This window comes from Haemaphysalis longicornis, unplaced genomic scaffold (genome assembly GCF_048455015.1).
Source record: "Haemaphysalis longicornis isolate Haplotype H1 unplaced genomic scaffold, Haemaphysalis longicornis Haplotype H1 scaffold_1, whole genome shotgun sequence".
NCBI lineage: Eukaryota > Metazoa > Arthropoda > Arachnida > Ixodida > Ixodidae > Haemaphysalis > Haemaphysalis longicornis.
In genome coordinates this window covers 346,304,612-346,331,017 of record NW_027526203.1, presented here as the reverse complement: position 1 = coordinate 346,331,017, position 26,406 = coordinate 346,304,612, and the positions used below count along the sequence as shown (strand labels likewise).

Sequence of the window (26,406 nt, the reverse complement as noted above, 5' to 3'; positions counted from 1 at the left end):
GTGTCTGTTACCTGTTCTGGTGGTGCATGCACAATTCTCCTGACGTAGGGGATCGAAGCATTTGCGCCGTCTGTGAGGCTTTTTTTTTTTTTTTTTTCAGGGGTAGATCAGAAGCCACTTCCGCTGTCTCCTTCCTTTGCTTTCTTCAGGTGACTTAAATTACTGCGTGTGCAACAGATGGGGCATGTCGGCAAAATTTTCGTTTCGCTTTGTTCATTTTCACGTCTCTCCGTCGACGGAGCCGGCGATACAAGAACACAGGACGACACAGTGGAGAAAGCGCGTGGAGAGAGCTGCCTTCGCGACGTTGGCTACGTTGCCATGGAGACAAGTGGAAAAGCGCTCTCGACGGGCCTTGTGACGACCGTCCCCGCTTCAACGCGTTGTATAAGTAGAATCGAGCCTGCAGCCAGCGGCAAAAAAGGAAGTATTCGGGACGGCGGCGACGAAATGCCGATACTGGTGTGTACCAAAAGTCAAAAGGAGGGGACAGGCAGCCAATGCCCTCTGCTAAAGCGAGTAGACGTGACTACTGAGACCTTTTTGGAGCCAAGCATGGTAGGCACGGTGTGCGAGGGACTCGCAAAAAATGCCACGTTTCGGACTTCTGAAGTCGGATTGAAGTGTGAGCATCGGGCCGATCCTCAAGTTCACAAGGGAGACGGTCGACATGACCATTCATTCTCGAAGGCCTTCAAATGAAGCTTTATTTCTTTTTTATTGGACGATGAACATGATGCAGCGAAATACTTTGATCCATATTGTTCGGTCAGTGTTCTGGTAGCAAAACAGTTGTATTACAAACATTCAGACTCTACGTAATATTTAAATCGGTTTGTGTACGTAGATGTGCATGTATATGTAGATGTGTATGTAGCGCTCGTCTGTTATGAAAAGCAGGAAGAACGGCGACTGAATGCTTTTAAAATGTGTTTTTTCTTTACCTTCAGAAGAGCAAGAAGATGATCGTGAAATGGGGTGCTAAACCTCTGCACGAAGAAGCTAACCGCCACGACCTCCTTCGTTCCCGTGGTTTGAAGCGCCACGAAAAGACAGAGACGGTGAACACAAAGTGGACTGGGCAGCATTGTCCCGCCTTCGTGTTCGCCGTTCATGTTTTTGTTTTGCGCTTCATGCCATGGAAACTAATCACCGACTAGCCCAGCAGAAATTTCTACTTGAACTCATTCGTGCTCAGGGGCCATAGCGCTGCCTATCCAAAGACGGCGTCTCTATTGCTATTGAAAACGCCGCCGCGTTCTAGTATCTGGTCAGACGACGTCGTCGTCGTCGCGGCGGTCAGCTCCCGGCAGTTAACGAAGGCGCCCAGAGTAAGCTGGGCTGAGTGGCTTCCCATTCCTCCCACTTTACCTTCACTCCACCCTATATTCCGTATGCAACAGCCACGCGTAACACGCGCCGATCAGCTTTCCACTAAGTGCGCCACCACCACGCAGGTACGACAAATGATCGAATACAAAGCCCAAACAAAGCAGGCAGCAGCTTCAGTCCTGAGTAAATCAAACATACTCTGCAATGCATATTCACAGAACTAACCGAAGAACTTGGGCAACAGATGAGAGACAAAAACAAGCAGGCAATCACACCCTACCACACATATCCGGGCTCCCGGGCCGGGCTAGCACCCAAGACACTGATTATATCCGAGTATACGAATACGTCCCCCCAACCCCCTCTCCCAGTTCTTGAGCACTGAACAAACGATGGCAACACACAAAAAGAAAGCAAAAGCAATCTATCCGACTCTGGCCGTGTAACTGTCGCAGTTACCGACAGAAATTTGGAACCCTTTTGCAATTTCGACGCTCATAAGCGCCCACTCTAGACACGGGCACTACAAGAAAAACAAGTCAAAGCAAAACTGAAAGCATACATCAGCTTCCCGTACGCAGACTCCGAAAGTACTCACATTAACGCGGGAAAATTGGTATCAAAGCGACGGCAGTTAACCAGGCGGTCAGTACCGAGCGTATACCACGCATACTCACTGAAATCATCCCTGCTTGCAGTAATCAGCCCAGCTTCTTTGTTCTCAACGTCTATGTCTCATTAAAAGAACAGACTCTCTTGATCGACTCTTCGAAATACGCGCTAAAGGAACCAAAGCAGCCATTAACTATTTTAGTGTACTTTAACGCCGCGCCCCCAACGTGGGGCTACTAAACGGCAGACCCAAAGGGCTATCGACTGACCCTGACGTTAACAAAGCAAGGCCTCGCCATCAATGACGGCCCAATCACAGCCGGCGATAGTGGGCAACAGTGTCAGTCGAGACGCGTTCCCCCACCTGACGCTTATCAAAGATATCAGATACCTGCAGGGATTGCGCAACCTATGGGGGAGACCCTCGGCAGTGGCCGAAATATCGTAGAAAACAGAACTCACTACTTCGCGAACAAAAATCGGAGCGCAAAATATACGTGTGCAAAGTACTGTAAGCTTGGCAGTGCTACCTACTAGGACGCAACCCTCCTCCTTACCCACTGCTAGGGAACATCTCCATTTACTGAGAGAATGCCACTTTGACGTTCGGTGTCGTTTCGGCAAATAATCATAACCTGAAGCCATGATTGAATACAAGGGGCACAGAACTTCCATCTTTTCTAAAACACCAAGGAAAGGGACAGGGAGAACATAAAATGAGGAAACAGTAAAAAACAAAAACAAAAACCTAAAAGCTCTTAATTGAAACAAAAATTTTCGGCATGCCGTGCTTTACCTGACCTAGCTTCGGGCTGTTGGTTCATTCTTGTTTTTCTTCACGGGTATCAAAATTGTTGATCGTTGTGGTGAGAACAGACGTCAAATCCGCGTGAGCTTGATGCATAGCCTACAACAGAAAAATAGTATGGGTGGTCGTTATTTGATGGTAGCCCCCCCCCCCCCCCCCCCCCACCACGCACACACACACGAGGAAGAATAATTTTTATAGGGGGGTCGCGGTACCCTCACTACCCCACTCCCCTTCCGCGCTTACGCAAGTGTTTAAAACCCCCGCCTATTAGCAGATGAACAGAGGTTCCAAATGGCATACTATATCGAAGCTATTACTGACATTTTCGTCGCTATTCTTCATGTTCCTCCTTGTCGTGATGTCATCGCCCCTATTGGGTGATCATCAATGTATACATATATATGTATAAATATTTTGGGGCAAATAAAACTTTGCAGCAGGGTACTTAATGCTGGCAAGTTTATGTGAGCTCTGGAACTCGCACAAAATAAAAAAATCTCGGGCGATAAGCATTGGCCAATACCCCTCTCCTGGTATGTGCCTTCGCCTTTGTTAGGCTTAACGTTAGGCTGAGCCTAACGATGTGCCAAGCAACGTTAAACTCATTGTAAGGTACCCGGGCGTAAACGTTGGCCAGTACACCTCTCCGGGTTTGTGGCATCGCATTTGTTAGGCTTAACGTTAGGCAGCCTTAACGCTGATCGCAACAATGAGCCAAGCAAAGGCGAACTTGCTGTAAGTAGAGCGAGATTCGGGTACCTATTGACGCCGTTAGACCTCAAAGCGCAACATTAGTCCTAACGTCAGGCCATAGCGTACACTCACCCCCCTATTCCCTCTGCGGCGCAAGCACGAAACGAAAAAAAAAATGGCTCTGGCTTGGCTCGGATAGGCCCAGTTATGCATAACCAGCTCGGCACAGATGGGCCAGAGTCCTTGCTTCCTTCTTCCATCGCACGACGGCTGAACTCAAGCACTGGCCCGGCTATAGCGAGAAACTGCGAGGCAGCAGGTAGAGCGGCGCCGTAGGTGAGTCACGTGGTTAGTCACGTGGGCACAGGTGGCGAGGCGGTTGTCGGTACAGCGGTGGCTGCAGCTGCGGCGGTTCACGTGGTATCACTTTTTCACTTCAAGATCAAACAGTCACGCATGGGAAACTCACTCGACTAAGCTAGTAAAGCTTTCGCGTTAAAATCTTCACCAACGCGCATTTTCCGATATGTACTCCTCCGCGCATTGATTGCGTCCGTTTTGGGACTCGCACGGACGAAACGAAAAAAATCGCGCGGTATGAGCTGTATGCATACGTTGAGAAATTCCACAAACCATCTCTTGCCTGGGCCAACAAATAACCAGTTCTCCAAATTAATCGCACCAGAGTCGGAACACTCCAAATGGTACGCTAACGGGGAAAGGCGGGCAATCACATGCAAAAGAGGAGCCCAGCGAGCCGATCGAGGAGCTCTCGAGTCTTCACGTGAGCCCACTCGCACTGGAGAGCGAGATGGACAGCGGCCGGCCCTCGCCACCGCGGTGGGAATACCAGCAGAGAAGGGAAACGCACGATAAGGCCAGCGGAAGAAGGCACGTTAAGCGCCGATCCCGCCGCCACGTGATCGTGTTGCGCCTGCGATTAGTATAAAGCAAGGAACACGGCACGCAGGACTCCAATCAGCACCGGCCAAGCGTCGATAGCGTGCGAGTTCGACGAAGGCTCTTTTCAACGCGCCACACCAGCAAGATGGGCACCCTACAGGGATCCAACGGTACCTCGTGCGTAGTCGACAGCGTCCGCCCTGCCGACGGCCAGCAAGAGATGCCTGGCGAAGAGGAAAGCTTCCTCTTCACCTCGGAATCCGTCGGCGAGGGACACCCCGGTAAGGAAAAAGCGGGAAACGCGAGGCGCACGCGCCGATGGACGCCCAGCGTCTCCGTAGATCCCTCACTACGGAACGCAGGCCGTCAGAATTCGGGCAGTGACTCTGGAACAACCCCTTCCTTGCTTTCCCCGCACTCAAAGGCGTGCCTCATCTGGCGGTCTTGGTGGCTTCGCACACTGCGCGTGCTCTTGAGAAGCATCTGAGCTGAGAGAACAAAGCATTATATTGCTGGATCTTATTACCGGGATAGAGGCGTGCCACGAGCGAGGCTTGATTAGACTCTCATATGCGTTGTGCTGGGCTTTCATTGACCACGATAGGCGTGCCGGCGGCCTCTCGTGTTCGTTTTTCAAAGCTCTTATAACGGAAATGAGAGTTTATCATGCTGCTATATAGGGACTCTGCCCGCGAATATAATTTTCTATGCTACAGGACCAGATCTTGAGCTTAGCCTTTGTCGGGTTTTCAGGGTATGTTCATAGCTAAAAACGCAAGCAAATGGTGTCATCCTGTAGTAATGTAGGCCTTTTTTTTTCTTTTTTTTCTCTTGAGGTCAGGTGCCAGAACTTGCTGAGACAGAGAAATTTCGATCAACAGTGCTCAACTCCGCTTCGTGCTTCTTTTGCGTTTTCAAGTCATTTTTCTTCGCTATTTCGCGTAAACTCTTGCCGTAATTGCGATACGTGCTAGCCCTGGGACGCACACGGGAAGACTGTATACGGGGAGGAAATCATTTAATAGCCGGAAAATGTCACAATGGTGCTGCTACCCGCTATCGTTCTTTCGGTTTTTTTTTAATACATGGATGTTGTATTTACAAAGGTGTAATTTTGCTTAATAGAAAATATTTGCACTGACACACCAGGAGAAACTCCCTCGTCCTTGTAGTTAAACGCTGGAAGGCGTTTCCAGTATACTCCAGATTATATGTCTACAAGCGAAGAGTCGGGGCAGCAACCTTTCAAGCAAACCCCAGTAACGCGGATTCAATCCTAACCGCAGCAAGAGTCGTATTTCGTAGGCGCGAGATACAAGAGTAACTCGGGCGTTTGTATTCAGTGAAGCCAACAGTGAGAAACAATATAAGTTATGAGGCGGCCGCTCGTCTTGACGACATCTCGCTGAATCGTATGTCTTAAACGGCTCATATCTTTGCGAATGAAACTCAAAGATCTGCCCGGTACTTCCTTCTGAGTGACACGCTATGCTCCCGTTGCAATCCTCTCTGGCACCCGCCGTGGTGGCTCAGTGGCTAAGGCGTTGTGCTGCCGAGCCCGAGGATGCGGGTTTGACCTCGGCCGCGGTGGCTGCTTTTCTGATGGAGGCGAAAAGCGAAAACGCTCGTGTGTCGAGATTTCGGGGCACGTTAAAGATCCCCAGCATGATCCCAGGTGGTCGAAATTTATTCGACAGCCCACCACTACGCGAGCCCCGAAATATGCAAATAATGCCCTCTGGCGCATATATAGAATCTGCAGCGCAGCAGAAGTGATGCAATTTGTAAATTTTCTTGAAGCAGTGCGTTCGATACCCAAAGCGAGAGAGGGAGAGAAAAAACTGAAGGTGTTGAAACTCGCACGTCATGCGCGCGCAACGGCAGACCCCTGAAGCCAATCCTTTATGCATGAGGCGAACCGACAATCCTCTACGCAGTACAGGCTCTGCCTATACTTATTAGAGTTAGCAATTTCGTGTGCGTGAGGCTAGCTGCATGCGCATACATGTTTACTGAGGCTCATATCGTATAATTATGATTATGCTGCAGAACTTCAGGAGGAGAAGGCGGGAGAAACGTGGTGGTCACAATAGTAACTGCGCCATATAGTTTCAATTTTCGTCGAAAGTTTTCTCTATCCTTCAAGACGCAAAACTATGGACCTCAGTAGCTTGCCAAAAAAAAAATATTAATGGAGATTGGATGGTTCAGCTAAACTCGTTTTCACTAAATCTAACGGTTGTGTGAAGTGTACAGAAGCGACGGAGTCAAAGAGCTCGCAACGGTCCATCCAAATGAAATCACTCCGGGCGTTAGCTTAACAAAGATTGCGTTAGGACCCCCTCCTACAGTGTGCTAGTCACAAGAGTGAACGAAGAGAGAGAAAGAGGCATTGTCAAATGGAATCAAATTTGGGCAAGATTCGATCTATGACTGGTAACTGGAATGCTGTTTCGCTCATCAATTCGTGTATGGCGCGCACTGTGAAAATTATACAGTTACCTCGCAGACCGCACTCACTCACTTAAATTTAAGTATCATTTAGTTTGAATTGGGGGTTGACACGCCGACAAAACACCTGGGCAAAGCGGTGCATTAGAGGGGGGCCCGCGGATCAATCGTGTCCGCCTGATTATTTTTAAGGTGCGTGAAAATCTCGTACACAAGAGCGCTTCTGCTTTTCCCCTCCATCGTAAAAACAGCTCACGCGGCTGGAGTCGAACCACGTAGCGTCCTCATTCTCAGCTCCATTGCACACGCGTGGTACGTAAAAACCCGTACGCCGAGTGTGCTTTTCCGCAGTCGGGGCTTCTTTCGCTGGGGCCGAAACACATTCGTTCTGGTCAGACGTTCTAAATATGCCCTGTTCAGAAATTTACGCATTATCATCAATCACTGGAAGACCACAAGACGAATACGAATCCTTCACCCCAACCAACTTCCCCCTACCACAAAAAAAAAGACTGATGAAAAGATCCATGACTGCGCCACATTGATAATTTGACTACGAAAAAAATTTAACCCGTGTTTTTGCCAACGATTTATCATCGGCACAAGTAGTAACAACCTCCATTTCTTCTTAATATGTTCGTCAACTTTGGGTGACTTGTCGATTCGAAGCGATGTCTAGCGGATTTTCTTGGTTGAAAACTTCGCATCCGCGCTCGTATACTCGTATTACTGCTTACAGTCCCACTGACTCCTGGCGGGCTGCATACAGCTGTGTAATGTGGCCCCGAAGGTGGCAACAACTGTTGTACGCCGTGCCAGAGGAAACGGGAACATCCTTTGAGTGCCAGCTATACTAAATCTAAAAAAATGTTTCATCTATCGCCCTTTATTATTTTTTTGTGGACGTTATTGACGCTAAGATCGCCTCCCTTCCCTCCAAAGCAACAAAAATCAAAAGCCTGCCTAACCCATGCTCCCATTAGCGTCCGCGCGAATTCGAGTGCGCCCGCAGTGACGATAAGGCGGCTCCTGCACCCTTCCCTGCAGTCGCGTGGGAGCCCCCATGCCTGCTCTCCAGCCTGCTCCACTTGAGCACAACATCCCGGACGGCAAGTGCTTGTTCAGGGACCTATATCTCCTTTTGTCTTCCCATCTCATCGCTACATCACTATTGCAGCGAGACGTGCTGCCGAGGGTCCACTTATCGCGCCTGGGGAAACAAACGCAGTTCCGCAAATGTCTATCTAATCAAACTCTCCGGCGTATCTTCTTTGCATGCGCCTATTTGTTCATACAACACTGATAGTGCAACCCTGCAACCGCGTCCGCTGGCTGGAAGACGGGTCGTGGCGCAACTTTGCTAACGCGCACTGCCACATTGTCAGGCTGAAGGTCGAGAAATCGCCGAATCGAATCATTTCGATACCCACGAAAAACAACCGTGATTTTTGGTTAGAGTACCATACACCAGAAATCAAGAAAATCGCGGGCGGTTTGTTTGCTCCAGTAACGAAGTATTGTGGGAAAGCAGCATGCATTTCTGCCGATAAAACAGGGTATGTGCTACTTTGTGGGTATGAAACAATTTGGTAGGCATCAGAGTACGCACATAGTATTTGGGGTATACGGGCGCTGTTTTCTCGAAGTCTACCCTCCTATAGTGCTTGCGCTCAAAGTAATTGATTGATTCATTCCTTGATTGCCTGGTGCGGTAGCGTCTGTGGCAATGCACGCTGCAGCAGCATACATTTCAGCTTACAAAGCGTTGTCAACTGCACCACTGCGGGTATGTGCTACTCTGTGGGTTTGTTTCACTTCGCTAGAATAACAGCAGCAATTGTCGGGTAGGAGCTGTAGCCTAGGCCTAACGTCACGCTCTGATGTCTTACGACGCCAACCGGCATACCGCCATTTGAAGGACGGTAACATTTTTATCGCGTGAGCAATAGATGGGGCATGCCGGCAAAATTTTTGCGTCGGTCCGCGTGCCAACAGAGCGAGAGACAGAAGAGCACATACCGACAGAGTGGAGAGAGCGCGTGAAGAGAGCTGCCTTCGAGAGAGGAGAGAGCTGCCTTCGCAACGGTGCCGACGTTGTCAGGGTGACGTCAAGTCGAAGCGCGGCTCACCGCCTGCCTCTGCTCCTGGCGGCAAGACAGGAAGCCGGGGCAGGGCGTGCGCGTCGGCCCAGCCTCAAATTCGCGAGGGATAGGGACGAGGTGCTCGCTCATTCTTACAAATCCAACAACAGATCTTCAAATAAATGCTCTAATGGTTACCGGTTAACGGCGTTAGACCTCAAAGCGTGACGTTAGGACCTGCGCGGGTCGTCGCATACCCTCGACACTTTCTCCCTCTGCTGTGCGCAAACAACGTCATACTTAGTGTGTCGAGCTCCGGGTACCGGTCGACGACGTTAGACCTCAAAGCGTAACGTTAGGCCTAACGTAGGGGTCGTCCGGCATACTCGCGTGCTCCTCCCCCCCCCCCCCCCCCCCCCCCCCCGCTGCCACGCCAGCAGTATGGCTGGTTAGGTTTCGGCCTTTGCACATCAACCTTTGTGCACGCGACTTTTAAACCAAAACATTCGGGAAGCTTTATTGAGTGAACGATTTAAACATGGTGAAAGGAGTGAAGAATGTTTTCGCCCTAAAACTGGACCTCTTTCATATACAGTGACGGGACGCGAAGAAAGTACGTACTAACCGTCACTACGGCTTATACAAATGCATTAGGTTAAAGAGAAACCGAGTCGGAAATTCGGCTTAATACGTATAAAAACAAACTACGGCTTATGCGGGTACGGTTTAATTAACGAGATTCTGCTGTATATCATAGGCCCAGACTAGAATACCAGGAGCAACTTCAGTCAGTGCCGTCAAACTTATGCGCCGACAAGTGCCTTCTGTCTCAAACATCGCTTCCAGCTCCCACGGTACAATGCGTTTATACCGCTTTCTTCAATACGTCCGCATTGTGACATCAGCGACATTAGGGTTTTTTAAAGCTTTTTGTACCTCCCCGATTTCACTTTCATTGTCTTCGCAGTCGTGGCCGAGTGGTTAAGGCGATGGACTCGAAATCCATTGGGGTCTCCCCGCACAGGTTCGAATCCTGTCGGCTGCGATCTATGTTTTTTGGCATTAAACGTTGAAATTCAGAAACCGTAGTCATTGGTCTGTTGTGTGTTACGGCATTTTATTCATTTCGCAAATTCAAGAATACAATCTCAGGATTTTCCCAACTCTGTGTTGTTTTGTCGCTATCTGTGCCTTATTCTGAGCCGTGTTAGCCGTTGAAGTTTTGACGTTGATCAAGTAAAAAAAAAAAAAACTGACGTGTATATAGTTTGGCTGCGACATCCACGGGACACCGTGCGAGAGCAGTATACTTTACAGCACATACTTTCTGCCCCTTCTTCTAGGTGACAGCATCGCATCTGCTCGGTCGGCTTGCTCACCGCCGTTTCGCACTATGCGGCAGCTAGGGCGGCTCTGGTCGGCTCCCTTTGTGGCGTGATCTTTTCGTAAACATTGCAAAAACAGGGAGGGAACGGGGGAAAGAGACGTCAGCTTAAATTATTATATACAGTGAAACCTCGTTAAACCGTACCTGAGGCGGACGCGAAGAAAGTACGTACTAACCGGCACTAGGTTAAAGGGAAACCGAGTCGGAAATTCGGCTTAACTACGTATAAAGAGAAACTACGGCTTATGCGGGTACGGTTTAACGACACTCCACCGGAATTTAATATAATCCGAGCATCATTCGTAATCGAACCAGAGCCTAAACAGCTACTACTGGCATGATATGCGAAAAATTGCGCAAACAGTGAGGAAACGGGGGAAAGAGACGCCATCTTAAATTATATATATTAAAATATTCAGAGCATCGTTCGTAATCGAACCAGAGCCTAAATAGCTACGACTGGCATGATATCTAATTTAAAACAAAATGTTTTCACCCTTTCGTGTCCCATCATCGATGATTTTCCTTGCAAGAACCCATGGGCAATTATTGAGCACCACACGTTATTACAGTTATCAGTTGAAGTACGAACGATAGACTATGCAGAAGAGCCAGCTCTAAACGGAGGCACTTCTGCACCTTTCCTAAATTATCTGTACACATTTACGACCGAAAGGAGCCACGCTTCAGTCGAAAGTGCAACGTGCACACGTACGGTAATACTTCGCGACATAATGTATTTTTACAATTGCCCATAACCCCGGCCGTTTACTGTCGGTGAAGGTGACAGCTAGATCTCCCAGGATGTGATCGAGGCGATCGATGTATACAGAGGAGGAGGGGAGAGGGGGGGGGGGTGCTTGAGTCTGCCGATTGAGGCACGAAGCTTCACAAGTACAAGGTGCGTGAAAGCGGTAGAGCGGTAAGAAGAGTGATGCAGAGTACGAACCGTCGGTGGGTAGAGGATTGGCCAGGACATAGGCCGTCCCGGGAAAGATAGTCGGGTTACCGCATTTGCGTGGAATGCCAGCGTAGCCAGCGTAGCCTGCGGAGCGGTCCGTGCAATACGGGTAGCAAGCGAAGCGTCCATATGCATTGACTCAGCCCTACCAAGACTTCACTAAATGTTGCCACTGTAAACTTAAAAAAAACAAAAAAAAACAGCCATATTCTTTCCCGTGTGAAAACCTTTCTTTACCAGTCTGGTCACATTCTGCGCTTTCTATATTCATACTGTCCAGGTTTAAAAAATATTACTGTACCGCCTACTTTCTGTCCACAGACAAGATGTGCGACCTCATCAGCGACGCAGTACTGGACGCGTACCTCAGCAAGGACCCAGAGGCCAAAGTTGCCTGTGGTATGTACGCAATTTCTATCCGGGCTTTATCAGTAGGCTCAATAAACAAACTACATCCTTACAGCTAAACAGTGTTGTTGAAGGAAACACTAAGCAAGGAATCCCTTTGTCCTTCTTTTCTTCCAGAGTCGGTTGCAAAGACAGGCATGATCCTACTGGCGGGCGAAATTACATCATGTCACACTATCGACTATCAGAGGGTTGTCCGAGATACCATAAAGCACATCGGCTACGACGATTCTTCGAAAGGTACCGTTTACCGTTATTATATGGTCGCCAATTTGCTACAATAACCAGGTCACACCTCTTTATGCACCGGTACTAAATTCACCAGAATATTTATAAGCCCTTGCAAAAACAAAAGTAACTGCATAAAAATTGTGCACCCCTTCATCGCTGTACGTGTTTTACCCTTTGAGATGGAGGTACATCAGTCTGGGATATGCGGGAGCCTTTGCCTGCAATGCTGCTCTGAAATAACCGTGCTCCTAAGTCATTTTCTTTAGTCTTCTCTACGACAATTATGAGACACCTCGTCTGAAAATCTGAAAACATGCACGATGCACATATTTATTCGCTCCTTCGCCACATATCTCGAAGAGCGTTCGCGAGATTACTAGCATTAAGTCATTGATAAGCCCCACCGCAATACTCTGCGTATCTTTGTACACTGCAGCGTTACCATATACTGGCAGTTCGGGGAGAACATGAAGGCCCCCTATGGTGCATGATAAGTGTATTTCTCTCGTCTTCATCTACTCTTAGTAAATCGGCGGCTAACAGTTGCGGCGAGGAGGAAATTAAGTCATCATAACGGAGGTCAGCGCTTCAAGAAAAAAGACGCACGACAGAAAACGAACAGGACGGACGGACGCTTAAGGAAATTAAGTTTTTTAATGTATCTCTCCTCTGTCCTGTCTTGTAAAATTTCTGAAAAAAAGGTCTGATCTTCAGTTTTTCGCAGCGCGGATTCCAGGTCCCAAGCATAACGGCTTTCTAGTTCCCCGTAACACCCTGGAAAACAGAGCTGCCGCTGAGGGGAAAGAGAGGGTGTTTACTTACAAGTTCGCCTTCCCTCCAGGGTTTGACTTCAAGACATGCAACGTGGTCGTCACTATCGAGCAGCAGACGCAAGAGATCGCGAAGGGCGTCCACCACAACCGCGAAGAGGAAGACCTGGGAGCAGGCGATCAGGTGAGGCTCTTTCTTTCGCCAGCTTGCGAGCGTCGTGTCGTGCACGGAAAATAGCGCGACGACATTCGGCACTTACGCAAATAAACGAGCCCAGCCGGTGCACGACTCCTCGCCATGCGGCTATTCAAATGTTCGGTTACACCTCTAAAAAACGAAAACTTCTATTTATTGTCAAAAAAAAAAAAAAAAAGCTTCCAGCATAAGTATCCTTCATCCCATAGTAAACTGCACGCATGCGTTTGTTCATTTCCGTGCGCATAAACTATACCGATTCACCGACGCGGCATTCAAATAATAGCACGCTTATTTCTCAAAAAAAAGAAAAGAAAAGAAACGACGCCCTTTCTAAACGTAATGAACGTTTACGCTACCTCAGCGTAAACGAATATGCATGCCTAACTCTAAGAACTGCATTTTACTACGTTCCGCGTGGTTCTTCATAGCAAAAAATTCCTAATTTTTTTAACGGTTGACCAACAGGGCATTGCACCGCACTTTAATGAGTAGAACAAAGTAGAAATTCCCACTGCATTCGTGGAATTCTGCAAGAATGTCTTGCAATGGGGTTCACATCCGATGCCGGCTTATTTCCGCTATGGTAGCCGACAAAGTTCGCTATACTGCTTACATAAAGCATTTACGGCCAAAGGATGCGGTTACACTTCGTTTTTCTTTTTTTTTTACAGCGGAGATGTTATAGGCAAACTCTCTCTCTCTCTTTTTTTTTTTTTTTTTTTTTTTTGCGTGCGTAGACCAAGAAAAAGCCACTCCTCCACTCCAATTCACTTCGGTACACCCTCTCCCTTTGGCCGCCTGTTCCCCTCCGGCGCGTCATATTTTACATAAGACGGCGTATATGCTCCCTGAAGAAATGGCTTCTCAGAAATGCATTTGTGTTCAAAAGTGAAGCCGAATGTAAGGACTTTGTAAGCTGGCTTTCCCACATTGTGTGATGCACAGTGAAGCCTATACTGATAAAGAAAAAAAAAAGTTGGCGCCAACGGGCGCGAACGGGGCGGAAGGAGACCGCCGACGATGATCGGGTCTCGGACTCCGAGCGTAACGCCATGCTCGTCGGGACCCCAAATACCGCGAGGCGGAAAACGCGAGACGACGGCGCGTCTACAATTCCGTTGAACGCTTCCCCGGCGCGACGGCGAGGTTTGAGCGGGAGTTTGTGGCCAACCAATCACCCGCAAACAACTCTGTGGGTCATGAACCTTCACGGAGTGGAATGGCACTGACTTCTTTTCATTATTATTCCCATCGCGCCTGGCTGCTTCTGCTCCCGCCGTAAAGCGCACCACGCCCATTGTTGGCCCCGTATCTTCCCCCTGCAGGGCCTCATGTTCGGCTACGCCACCGACGAGACTCCGGAGTGCATGCCGCTCACTGTCGTCCTGGCGCACAAGCTGAACGAGCGGCTGGCCGAGCTGCGCAGGAACGGCACCTTCTGGTGGGCCAGGCCCGATTCCAAGTCCCAGGTGGGTCCACTCACTTGCGAGGCCACCCGCAAATACGCCCATAAGCCTGTCTGCGGTCAATAGAGGCTGCAAAAGGCCTTCCTTTTCGCCGCCCAGCTGGAAGAGTGGCATTTGGAATGTTTTAGTCATCAGATGCTGGACTAACTTGCAAAATTGCTGCGGCATATATATAAAGCAAATAACAGGAATGTAAACTATCAAAATGAACAAGGAGTTGCAAGTAACAACCAGTCCTACCACACTCTATCAGAATCAATGGCGAAGAAAAGGAAGGCACACCGTGGAATTTATAGGGCGTAATATAGCCGTCTTCTGAGTGAGCCCTTCTCTGAAGCTTAAGCCAAGCTATGAAGCGCAATGGCTGCAGTCCCCTATAGGGCCCACACACAGGCACCCAGTGAGTGCACGGGGATGACACCTGCGACAGCCCGCCCTCTTCGCACAGGAATCCCCGCTTTCTTAGTGAATATGCACACAAATGTCTCGAGCACCCCTGAGACCGGGGAAAGAGCAGGCCATCAGGGGGCGAGTGGGCGAGCTTCCCCTGTACGAGCGCTTTCTCCGCCATGCAGGTGACGTGCGAGTACGCCTTCCGCCACGGCGCCACGGTGCCAAAGCGCGTGCACACGGTGGTCGTGTCGACGCAGCATTCGGACGAGGTCTCACTCGAGGACATCCGGCAGCAAGTGATGGAGCAGGTGATCAAGGTCGTCGTTCCCGAGCGGTACCTGGACGAGGAGACTATTTTCCACATCAACCCCTGCGGAAGCTTCACTGAGGGAGGACCTATGGTGAGCGAACAATCAGAGCTTGGAATGAGCGAAGGGGTACTTACGCACAATTCTCACCAGAGAAATGTATTGAGGTTGCTGCTTGCTGGGGGCCTACCTGACCTTGCAGGTTGCGTGCCGACACAAGTAGCACTTTTCCAAACGTACAGCGCGCGGCGAATCTACACACTAAACTTTTCTACACCCTTATCGCCTAAAAAAGGTGCATTATGGGTGGGATAAGTGTGCTGGGAAGTCGTTACACCCTTTTTCTTAAGTTCTAACACTCTCATTTGTATCTTTATACCATTTTTGTGTGGCAAAAAGGGCGTTGACCGACTGCAACACCCTCGGTTTTCTGTGGGGTGAACTTGAAACGATGTGAAATGGGTGTTCCGTTGCAAAAGAAACGGCGGAGCAGGGGTCGACTTATAGCTTCTTCCGGCTGTGCGAAGTTTTGCTAGGCTTTGCTAGGCTTTGCTAAGTTTTGTTAGGTTTTGCGATGTTCTTGCTAGGCTAGGCTGAGTGCTGAGGGGTGAGGCCAAGTTTAGCCGGATTTTACAAGGCCGTTCCAGTCGGTCTCCCGCACTGACAGCCAGGGGTTTATGCAGAATTTCGATTTTGGGGGGGGGGGGTGTCGGTGGGATGTTTGGGGGGGTTGTATAAATCCCTAGGCAGGGTGCTTGTGGTTTTGGAATCTTTTTGGGGGGGTGTCGAAGTCCTTCTGGGGGGGGGGGGGGGGGTGTGTTAAGGGGGTGTGTATAAATCCCTGCTGACAGCGGATCCCAGGGGGAAACTAGCTAGGTCGACTCCCAGCTCCGCTGTTTCTCCGGCCCTGCACAGCTAGTGCAAGCTGCGCCAATTTTACTGCGTTTTAGTAGCGGAAAAAAAAAAAAAACTATCACCTTTAAAACGGTATAGTAAGAGGTGCGCATACTCATATCCAGTGGAGGAGATGCTTGAAATCGATTTCTCCGTGCATAAGCATTGCGGAATCCTCTCCTGAGCCGAGTGGAGGGAGCAAATGGAGTGGAGGAGGGACTCAGAATACGGCCCTATCGTGCTGCGCGCTCAGCCGATCCACGTTGTCACGCGCTGCCCACATCCTTATTTTAGGGCGCACAGCAGCCTTACAGCCTTATTTTAGGGTGTTCAGCAGCCTTACACCCATTTTTCAGCTTTACATCCTTTTTTAATCAAACCACCGTCAGCCATGGGACGAGATATTTACACCATTTTCGCCCAAAAGTGATGCAAAAAGTTTAGTGCGTATATCCAAAATTAAAATTGGCAAATGACGTAAAGAAATCAAGCAAGTTTTAAAGAGGTTTAAGCAGCACATGTTGGTGCACTTTCGTCCTCAACAGCGTCCCGGGAAAATGACTTCCCCTCCGAGGCACCTAGTAACGCTGTCACTCCGCAACGCGCCTTGAACACCGTAATGACGATCACCAGAAGCCTTAGAACATCGCGCGAATTTTGTTCCGAGGTACTTTGGTTCCTCTTTCTCAAAATGGGTGGGACCATCTTGAGAAGAAGCAACTAAATTACCTCGCACCGTGCACGCCCATGGAAGCGTTTATACTTACACATTTATTTATACATTTACTGTTATTTGCGGCACAGTTTATCGTAGGTGGTAGATTTCAGTTCAGCAGAAACTAGAAACACCAGAAATACACATGCTGTTGGTCCTGCATACCCATGTTCCCCACGCACATATAACATGTGGTACATTTCCACACGGAAGATTGACGAAACCCGGCAATGCAAATGCCGTGATATTATAGTTATAAAGGGACCCTGCAGCACTTCCGATAAACGCTTTCACTCTTATCCTTCGCGTCTGGAAGCACTGCGAAAGCTATAGATGGTATTTCTCTGAAAAGTTTAGCCGTCAATTTCTTTGCCTGGCAACGATCGAAACAGCCTCGGACATGGCAAAAGAACTACGGACATGGCGCGGCTTGTGCCATTGCGGCCGCACGCCGCAGAAAAAAAAAAAAAAACACCGGCGTGCGTCGTCTGCTGTTTCAACCCGATTCTCAACGGTGGTGTCAACAGAGATATGTTATTGATCGCACTCACGTTGTAGTCGCAATTCTTTGCGTTCGATGGGGTAGAGCTTGGAACGTCCAACACACATCATGTGCTTAGCACGCACAAGTACCGCCATCTCGCGGAGCCCTACGTAACCAGTGTCGGCGCACTCACATGGTTGCCTGCATGGGTGCCTCGTCAGTGAATACAACCTATAGTTTCGCCAGCACGCAGCGGCACTGCGTGATTTGCTCGTTGCAGTAGATACACCTTCCGTTTATGCTTTGCATTTGTGGCTTTCTTTATAAACTGGCTATCATATGCGTTCATTGCTGCAACTGAAGGAAAGCCGGCAAACAGCCGCTACACCGCTGTAATGACGTAATTCGAGCGGTCGAAAAACGCCAAGACCGGGAAAGAGAGAAAAATATTTTGAGCAAGTTTCCAAGTTGTCTGACGGGCTAGAGCAGTAATTTCTGGCTGAAGTACTTTGCGCCCCTCTAATCTAATTACTGGCTGCGTCAACAGACTACGTTCTGTAAGCATTTAAAATTTCGAATATTGATTGATCACGGGTTTAACACGCCGACGCTACGACGGCGATAAGGCGCGCCGTAATGGAAGGCTCCGGATTAATTTTGACCACCTGGAAATCTCTAACGTGCGCCGAAATCTCGAACACACGGCGTTTTCGCTTTTCGCCTCCATCAGAAAAGCGACCGCCGCGGCCGGGAATCAAACCCGCTTCCTTGGGAAGATTTCGAATAAAGTTGGAAAAAGTGTTGCAGGGTCTCTTTAAGCCGCACCAATCTTCGCGGCCAGCCGTCTTTTAAAAAGTGGTAGAAGAGTTCAAGTGTCAGTTGTCCATCACAGGAGTGATCACTGGGAACCGTGTCTCTGCGCCTCGCAGGGCGATGCGGGGCTGACCGGCCGCAAGATCATCGTGGACACGTACGGCGGCTGGGGCGCGCACGGGGGCGGCGCCTTCTCCGGCAAGGACCCGACCAAGGTGGACCGTTCGGCCGCGTACGCCGCCCGCTGGGTGGCCAAGTCGCTCGTGGCGGCCGGCCTCTGCAAGCGCTGCCTCGTTCAGGTGAGCAGCAGCGATCGTCGCTCCTCTCGCCAGGACACGGCTCCGCCACACGCGCCGACAAAGACCAAAATGACGCTTTGTTGCCACTCCTACTTATCGCAGAAACGTAAAAGCCACGGTGCACTGGTTGTCTTCACGAAAGAGCTTATCTGGTGCCCTGAAGTCACCAATGTGCAGAACAAGGTTCATGACCGTGACTTGAAGATAAGCGTGTTTTAAGTAAATAAGCATACTAAGTCAACATGAAACCGTAGATATGTCATTCATTCATCAGTGTTGGAACATCACGGCAAATATTTCGTTCATACCCCCCGCTGGCTACGCCACTGATATTGGGGATTTGCTATTTTGAATTAAGGACAGTGGCGCGATCTCTACGCACCAGACAAAGGACACACGCGATTGGTGGGCAGAGACAATGACGTTTTGTTATAGCGCGGCGACACCATCACGGTGCACGCTCTAGTGCGCCGCACAGGTGGCTGCGGAAGAGCGCGCAGAATTGCGCAATGTCTGAGTGGGGGAGACCAACTAGTCGGCGACGGAGCGGCAGTGGAGAGGAGTACAAAGTGTGGCTGTAACTATACCCCCTCCGTAGATGGCCATGCTTCACTACGCAACACACAATGTGGGAAAGCCAGCTTACAAAGACCAAGATCACACCGTTGCCCTGAAAGTAAACATCACCTGTCAACACAAATAAATGCATTGCTGGGATACATTTATTTCAGAGGCAATATAAGCCATCTCATGTCAAAAATACAGGACCTCTTAATGCGTAGCATTCTTTGCCGATACCACCCAGGCAGCACTGTGTAATGTCCTGCATTTCCACAAAAAAGGAGATTTGGCTGAGGTAACCCCTTTAACCGTTATGAATGGAGATAATAGGTCGGACAGAACTTTGATTTAAAAAAAATAGAAAAATAAAACTCACTAAAATGATCTGACAAAATGAAAAACATGCATCTTACACATCTCCACCAAAAACCGAATATTAAACAAAAAGAGTCCTCAAAGGACATTCAAAATACGAATAAAAATAGCGAAAATTAGCGAAAAGTGTAACGCCCGGCATTTCCACAAAAATGCAGATTTTACGGAAGTAGCACCTTTAATGGTTATGATAGCGTAAATGAAGGTAATTTATCGGACAGAATTTCGATGAACCAAAAATTAAGAAAAATAGAAAAAATAAACTTTCACAAGTATGATCTGACAAAATTAAAAATATGCATCCTATACATCACCCCCCCAAAACCGAAGACTAAACAACAAAATGTCGGCAAAAATATGTTCGAAATACGAATAAAAATAGCGTAAACGGACCAACTTAGCAGTACGTCTTGCATCTTTGGAAAAAATAACTGAATTAGCGAAGTAAAGGCACGTCATTGCTATAATGGTATACCTTACGTCATTGGCAAAAGGAAACAAAATAAAACCTAGAAAGAATAAAATAATACGTCTTTCGCTACTCAGAGCCATATTTGGCTGTAAAGAACTCACACTCTCGGACAACATCATAAGAATGCTACGCAGTAGTAGACAGTTCTCTGAGTTCCTGCAGCTTTTTTAAAAAAGTTTATGAATGTTTTTTCATACGCTTAAAATTGGTCTACCTTCGGACTGTTGCCGGACACGATCTGCTTGATCTTAGAAATAGACATCCCCCCTGTAAGAAGTCCGAGGACACCTCAGCGCTGAACTTCTTAAGGACCAAATTAAGCGTTTGACGCGCTTTGCTTTCTTTCCACATTCTTGAAGGGTTTCGTCCTGTTGACTCTCGAAATGATTTCGCCCTGGTGACGCTCGAAATGATTTCGAAACGCTTTCGCCCTACGCTTTCGAATGACTTCGATCTCTCTCCCACACGTTCCTGTAGTACCGCCGCGTAATGGGAGAGTTGACGGCCATGGTGAATTTTGCTGCACGTATGCTCGCTCGTTCGGTTGCATTCCTCCGCTCTCTCCATCTACTACTACTACTAAGTGGTTCGAGTGAAAAGGAAAGGAGATGCACTGGGGATATTATTGAGCCCAGCTGGGGGCTCACCTGCATACAACCCAGTGCGGGGGGGGGGGGGGGGGGGGAGGAGGGGTACTGGCGTGGTTGGCCAGCTCTCGCTACTGCCGAGTTTTAAGTTCGCGCTGTGCAACACCTCGTTTCAACCTTCCCAACGCGCCCTCTCCGTAATGGGATTTCTATTCGCGGGAATTTCCTGGCTATTGGGAACGCATGCCTCGTGTTATGGAACGCCTTGCTATGAAACTCTCTCGCCGCGCCCTTTTTCGCTATACCATGATTTCTGTTCGCGGCCATTTCCGGCTCGAGTACCTCCCCTGATACCTACAGGTAAACTCACTGTAGTAGATCTTTGTGGCAATACCGTTGGATGTGCCTGGAAGGTTAACCACGCTCGATGTATGTGCGCGACACCTTCTACCACAGATAGTGGGAAAAGAATCAGAGCCCCTTTCTCAACAGAAAGATGGTTAAAACGCAAACCTTTCCCCCATGCAACCTGAGTCAAATCAGAGTCCAAAATCCACACTCCCAAATTCCAAAATCCTAACTGACGAAGTCCGAAGCCAAAGTCCGCTTCAGCTCAGCCAAAGTCTAAAGCCGACGCCCGCGCAACAAACCCAAAGGGAATGCTGAGCGACCTGAATGCGATGCTGGAACGTTCATCGTCATCAGCGATTCTGTTACAATGCAGATGTGTCTTCCAGTGCTATTCCGTGTTGTGCGTAAAGACCTGCCACTGTCTACGTGCGTGGTATTATTGATGTGCCTTTGTGGAAACCCATCGTGTAAAGGTGGCTTTCCTGCAGGGCGTTTTGGCGTAACTACATCGCCATCAGTGAGACACAGAAAAATTTGCCTTAAAAAAAGCAAAAAACTGCAATTAGCCACACTATTTCTTTGAAATGCCTGTTTAAACAAAGTGTCAGAGAAAATATTGTGTATGCTAGGACCTTCAGCAACTCGCATCTATCGCTGAACGAAATTGGAGGGTTCCTTATCCCCTGATATGCTTGCAGTGCCCAATAAATTCGTAATGTGCTTAGAACCACCTTGCCATGGTCTTCCCAACGTACCGATGAGCACCGCGATTAGTATTTTTCGAAAAACAAAGTGTCGTAACACATCTTCACGCTTGATAGGCAGCTCTGTATTCGGTGCAGGCTAAAATAATCTCATGTACGGCAGTCACGCACTTGGGTTAGCGTGCGCTGCATCACACGCACGAACCACCGTGAATTACGCTCCCAGAACAGGAAGGTTCATTTGACAATTACTGCGTGAGGAAGACGCTAAATGGGAGTAGAGAAAAAGAAGGGAACGACAGCCGACTGTAAACGCGCTCATAGGTGCATGGAGTCTTACGTGGGTATTTACTTAAATACCCAAGGGTTTTCCCGCTTTGGTATAAGACTGCTTAGAAAAATGTTTTCCTAGAAATACACGCGTGTGCAGAAGAGAAGCCCACTTTAAAAGCGCTACATATATATCACTTTTTAGGAGTACATGGGGTCCTGCGGAGGTATGTAATAAAAGTTCCCAGGGCCAAGTTCCTATATTCTTAAGATTGTCGGTTTTCGGGGTTTAAATTTTTTTTTTTTATAATCGAAGGGTAAAAATCGGGTGCTATTTTTTACACTAATAATCGGGGAGAAATCGGCTTTTCTTTTTAATAACCATTCCAAAATACGGGTTTCTTCGGGTTAAATCTACAGATGTACGAAGTAAAACACTCAGTTTATTTTATCAGTAGACATCACGAGCTTCTTTGCTCTTAACGAGTTAAAATTGGTGTTTGTTTCAAGCTGGTAACTGGGGGATATCAGGGTTTTCCTGCAAATACTCCCCAAAATTTGGCGTTTGTTTGAAAATGGATCAGTAATGGCGACAGTAAAGAGCATTGACAACCTCTGACAAATTAAACAATTTATTCACGAATAACTGATCATCGATTTTTTTACACATCCTTCTTTACATACGTTATCGTCTGCATGTGCAACATGTCAGTCTCCATTCGAGACCAGTCCGATCGTTCACAAATCTCAGCTGGGGAAAGTTCTCTCGACATCACAGATTCCATTAGCTAGGCACAACAATGGCAGTGCAGCATCAGTGCAGCTGTGTTTGCGGGGCTTGCGTCCAGCAAGTACTGGTTGAGAAAGTGTCTTCCGAGCAATGCATGTTTCTGAAACAGTGAAGCCGACTTTAGAGGGGCTCGGTGTGCAGCAGAGCGGCTTCAGCATTTATTCGACCATGCCCACTCAGGAGTTCCTGCAATTATATGTTAGCAAGCTTTCTTGCCATGCATACTTAGCCCATCGGTGGATATGTCTCCCAGGTACAGAAAGTGAGACTTTGCTGATGTAATGTTGCAAGACGCACGCTTACTGGCGCCTGCAGAAAACGCATATGTATCATTTTATTATAGGCAGCATTTGCACTTTTGTCCTTTTTAAAAATGTATGCGAGCTCGATGACTGATCCATCGCGGGCGCATTTATTTGCAGCTTTCGTACGCCATTGGAATCGCCCAGCCCGTTTCCATTTCCATTTTCACCTATGGAACTGCCACCAAGTCACCCCGAGAACTGCATCACATCGTGAAGGAGAATTTCGACCTCAGGCCCGGCAAGATCATCAAGTAAGTCGTAGGAACAGATCACAGATGTGGGAATGATTCCGCCAGCTCCGTGAAGCGTAGCCACCAAGATCAATCTGTTACAGACAAGGAATTGGATTTCGCATCATAGTACCAAAATCGCAATTTCATAGAAATTACCGATACCACATTAACAAGAATGGGTAAATGTTTATGCTCGGTGCAGCTGCCACTGAAAAAAAGAAAAAAAAATAGCTTCACTGAAGTTAACAGCGAAGCTACCTGGCATTAGTTCCCTAATCGCAAGGCTAAGCGTCATAAAACTTCTCAAAGCCAGCGGATCGATTTGCACAAGCCAACGTTTTTAGATTAGGCACAAGCTAAGACTGGCTGAGCGGTTATCTATCCGCCTGCGCATGGCATTGGTATCCATTGCGCGGGCTTCTGGATTCGCCCGACTACGCCGTGCCCGTTCACGAGCCAACTCTCGCTGGCGATCCCGGCGCGCACTTCACCCATTTTTTGAACCTTCGAGAACTCCTCCGAACCATCTGTTGGGAGCGCACTCTCCAACTGGCCGTCGCTCCTCTACTCCTCTCATCGACTCCCCCCACCTGCGCATTGGCTCCGTCAACCTGGCTTGGCGCCTGCACTCCCTCTCCCCATTACGCTGCACGTGTTTGTGGCGCCTGCTCTCCCCCTGGCTAGGCTATGCCCTCTCCACATTGCTGCGTCTGCGTCACCACGCCACATCCCATAAAAGACTCGACCAGGCACAGCTTGGTTGTTAAAACATCGCAAAAAAAAAAAAAAAAAAACAGCACTTCATCCCCCAACCTTAATGCGGGTGGCAGTCTCTTTCCGGCGATCTTAGAACGGGAGGAGGGCGTCACTATTGTGGGGAGAAGGCTTTGAAGCCTGGCTCCACGCCGTACCTTCACAAGCGTGGCCGCAATCACGTACACTGGGAACTAGGCAAGCATGGTCTTTCTCTCTTAAGGCACTTTGCAGGCGGGCCAATGTGTTTATGATGTGACCACAAGGATTCAAGCTAAGTCATGATTTTCATCGTTTGTTGCCTGCCAAGCACAGTTCAAATTTTAAAGCAGAAAAGCAGATTGTCTTGTAAGAAGTGATAAGCAATTATCAGTTTTCATCTACATGCATAATAATAGCAAGACATTTGAACCCATAAAGCCAAGTTCAAACCCCCCTTCCAACTAGCGCGTCGTTTGTCCTCAGGATCCAGAGCTGTTGCGAGATGCGACATAAGATGACCAAGTAAAGTTTTAAAATAAACATACTAATATTTGATGTCGACAGACAGGTTCAGGCTATGTGTTCAGGCTATGTGCCCATTCGGTTAGCCAATACAGCTTGCTGCTCGTGAGGTGTGCATGATTGAAGATACGAGTGGGAGCTGTTCTTTTTAAGTGAAGTCACTTCTCAAAACTTCCCCACCTCTGCATGTAAAGTGGCTTGTTCTTCTAGGATCCATTGGAGGGAGCAGTGGGTTAGGCCATGGTTCAATAAACAACATTTACGGCATCATGTGCATACACTGCAGTCTGCCATCTCCCTCCACTCTACATATCTTCGCTCGCCACTTGTGCCAGTCCTGTCTTTTGTCGCTCTGTCATGCCTAATACTGCCAACCAAGGGTGCACCAGGATTTCTTTTAAGGGAGTATTGGGAACAATCAACTTATGGGGTGCTGTACAGTTAAATATATTTTCTTACAAACATTGGGACGTAATGCTGACTGCCGACACTAAGTTAAGTTATTGTGAATCATAATACGTATCCACCACCTTATTCTTAGGACTACATATAGGTATCGCAGAAGACCCGATTAAGCAGTGCATTACAGCATAGGGTAATGCAAAGTGAACATCTTTAGTGCGAGCTAATGGATATAGGCAATATGTTATACTAAAAATATCCGGCATTCGCTGGTTTGTTTCTCAACTTATTTTTTGAAGCCACATGGTTTAACAGTTTCCAATCTAGTTTCCTTTTCTCGCACCTGTGACACTTCTGTCACGACCACCTGGATGGTGCAAATATAAGATGTGCCACCCTTGCGGGCACACACAGAATTTCCTTGTGTCTGCCTGGGATGGGCGCTTTTCAGTTTGTTTGGGATTTACATTCAACATTCTTTGGAATTCACCTATGCCTAAAGTGGCTGCTTCTATGGCAGTACTTATGCATGCCTGATCATTCTTCTTTTTCTAAAGCCAGATTCTATGTCAAGATCCTTTTTTTTTATCTTCATATTTGTTGCTGACAGCCGCTGATTTGTTATTAGCTCCTATAAAAGACATCACATAAAGAAAGCAAATGCACTTTAAATTACATGCTGTGCTCTTTGCTGGGGAAATGACTGCCATACCAATCAGACTAAGAGCACTCACTATGGCTGTTTGCCTTGGATCAATGCAACTGAGCTCAAAACCCTACGTCCGGTTCTGAAGCCGTCATTTTGAGTAGTCAGACTTGGTGAACTCTTTGTATAGTAACTTGTCCATTTGAAGACTGCTAGCATTGCGGTTTTGCATAACTGGCATGGCGTTATGGTTCGAGGTGAGTAGCCCAGAGCAATTTGTACGCAGCTGTGGTGTCATTAAATGCAAACAAAATTAGCAACAAGGCCCTTTTGTGATGCCATGCAGTTTTCTTCGAGGCACCATGAACACAAAATACAACCTTGTTTTATTTGAAGGAGCTAGCCCTTGGCAACTCACTCAACTCCATTCTGGCCATGAAGGACGTTGTTTTATCTAAATAAATACCCAAGATGTTGAAAGACATTCTAATGTCATGCTACACAAACACAACATTGAATTTGTACGTTAATGTGCCGTTACTGGAACAAAAGAAAAAAGAAATGAAGCTCACCTTCACCTTCCATCTCCAGCATCAAGTGGCAGCTAACGTTAAAAAATGTGTGTGCATTTTTTATAGGGAACTGAAGCTCAAGCAACCCATCTACCGGAGGACAAGTGCCTACGGGCACTTTGGACGGTCGGAGTTCACATGGGAGCAGCCCAAGAAGATAGTGCTCTGAGGCGCTGGCACTTCAGCAGGTCTCTTCCCCTGGGATTTTGCTACACAAGACATCCTTCAGTGTCTTTTGCTACTTTTCCACTTTGGCTCCCATGGAGCCCACGTTGATGCAATAAAGGAAATGTTGGCACAGGTGTGCCATGAGAATAACGTTGCCCAATTATAAGCACAATGATAGGTAGTGCAAAATAGCGCAGTCTGGTAGAAACACGGACAAGTCACACACACCTTGACACGAGTCTTTGTCAAGGATTTCCCTGCGGAAAGCTCTTCCCCAGTAGCTTCTGTAAGGACTGGGGGAGTTCAGTCAGATCAACTATTTGTGGTCCCTCATGCACTGGGAACATGAACTCGGCCTACACAGCAAGTAAGCGCTTAAAATGATGAAGACTGCTACTGCATCGCAAAGGAGGGAAGAAGAAAGCGTCCAGACACTGAACATTAACCGTTTTCATTTTTATTGTGGACAGTGTAACTAGTGAACACAGGGAACATAGGGACT

At 48.0% G+C, this 26,406-nt stretch overlaps 1 protein-coding gene, 1 long non-coding RNA gene and 1 other non-coding gene across 4 annotated transcripts in view; 2 read left to right on the top strand and 1 right to left on the bottom strand.

The window, feature by feature from the left end:
• LOC144153596 (uncharacterized) overlaps window positions 1–4,274 on the bottom strand; it is a 33,704-nt gene extending 29,430 nt beyond the window's left edge. Inside the window, exons 1-2 of one of the 2 annotated variants that reach the window (XR_013319332.1) lie at window positions 4,082–4,274; window positions 2,741–2,851 (exon numbers count right to left, since the gene is read on the bottom strand). This is a non-coding gene — a long non-coding RNA (uncharacterized LOC144153596). The remainder of the gene's footprint in view (window positions 1–2,740; window positions 2,852–4,081) is intronic. The other variant, XR_013319331.1, reaches the window with a different exon arrangement.
• Window positions 4,275–4,414: 140 nt separating this feature from the next.
• LOC144153582 (S-adenosylmethionine synthase-like) lies at window positions 4,415–26,054 on the top strand. The gene is made up of 9 exons (XM_077685221.1): window positions 4,415–4,632; window positions 11,553–11,630; window positions 11,757–11,879; window positions 12,712–12,824; window positions 14,165–14,308; window positions 14,881–15,099; window positions 18,029–18,211; window positions 22,744–22,877; window positions 25,803–26,054. Exons 1-9 carry the CDS (start codon window positions 4,497–4,499, stop codon window positions 25,903–25,905), a joined length of 1,233 nt encoding a protein of 410 aa, XP_077541347.1. The 5' UTR covers window positions 4,415–4,496; the 3' UTR covers window positions 25,906–26,054.
• On the top strand, window positions 9,847–9,928 carry Trnas-cga (transfer RNA serine (anticodon CGA)). Its single transcript has one exon. It is a non-coding gene; the product is annotated as a tRNA-Ser (tRNA).
• Window positions 26,055–26,406: the final 352 nt, after the last annotated feature.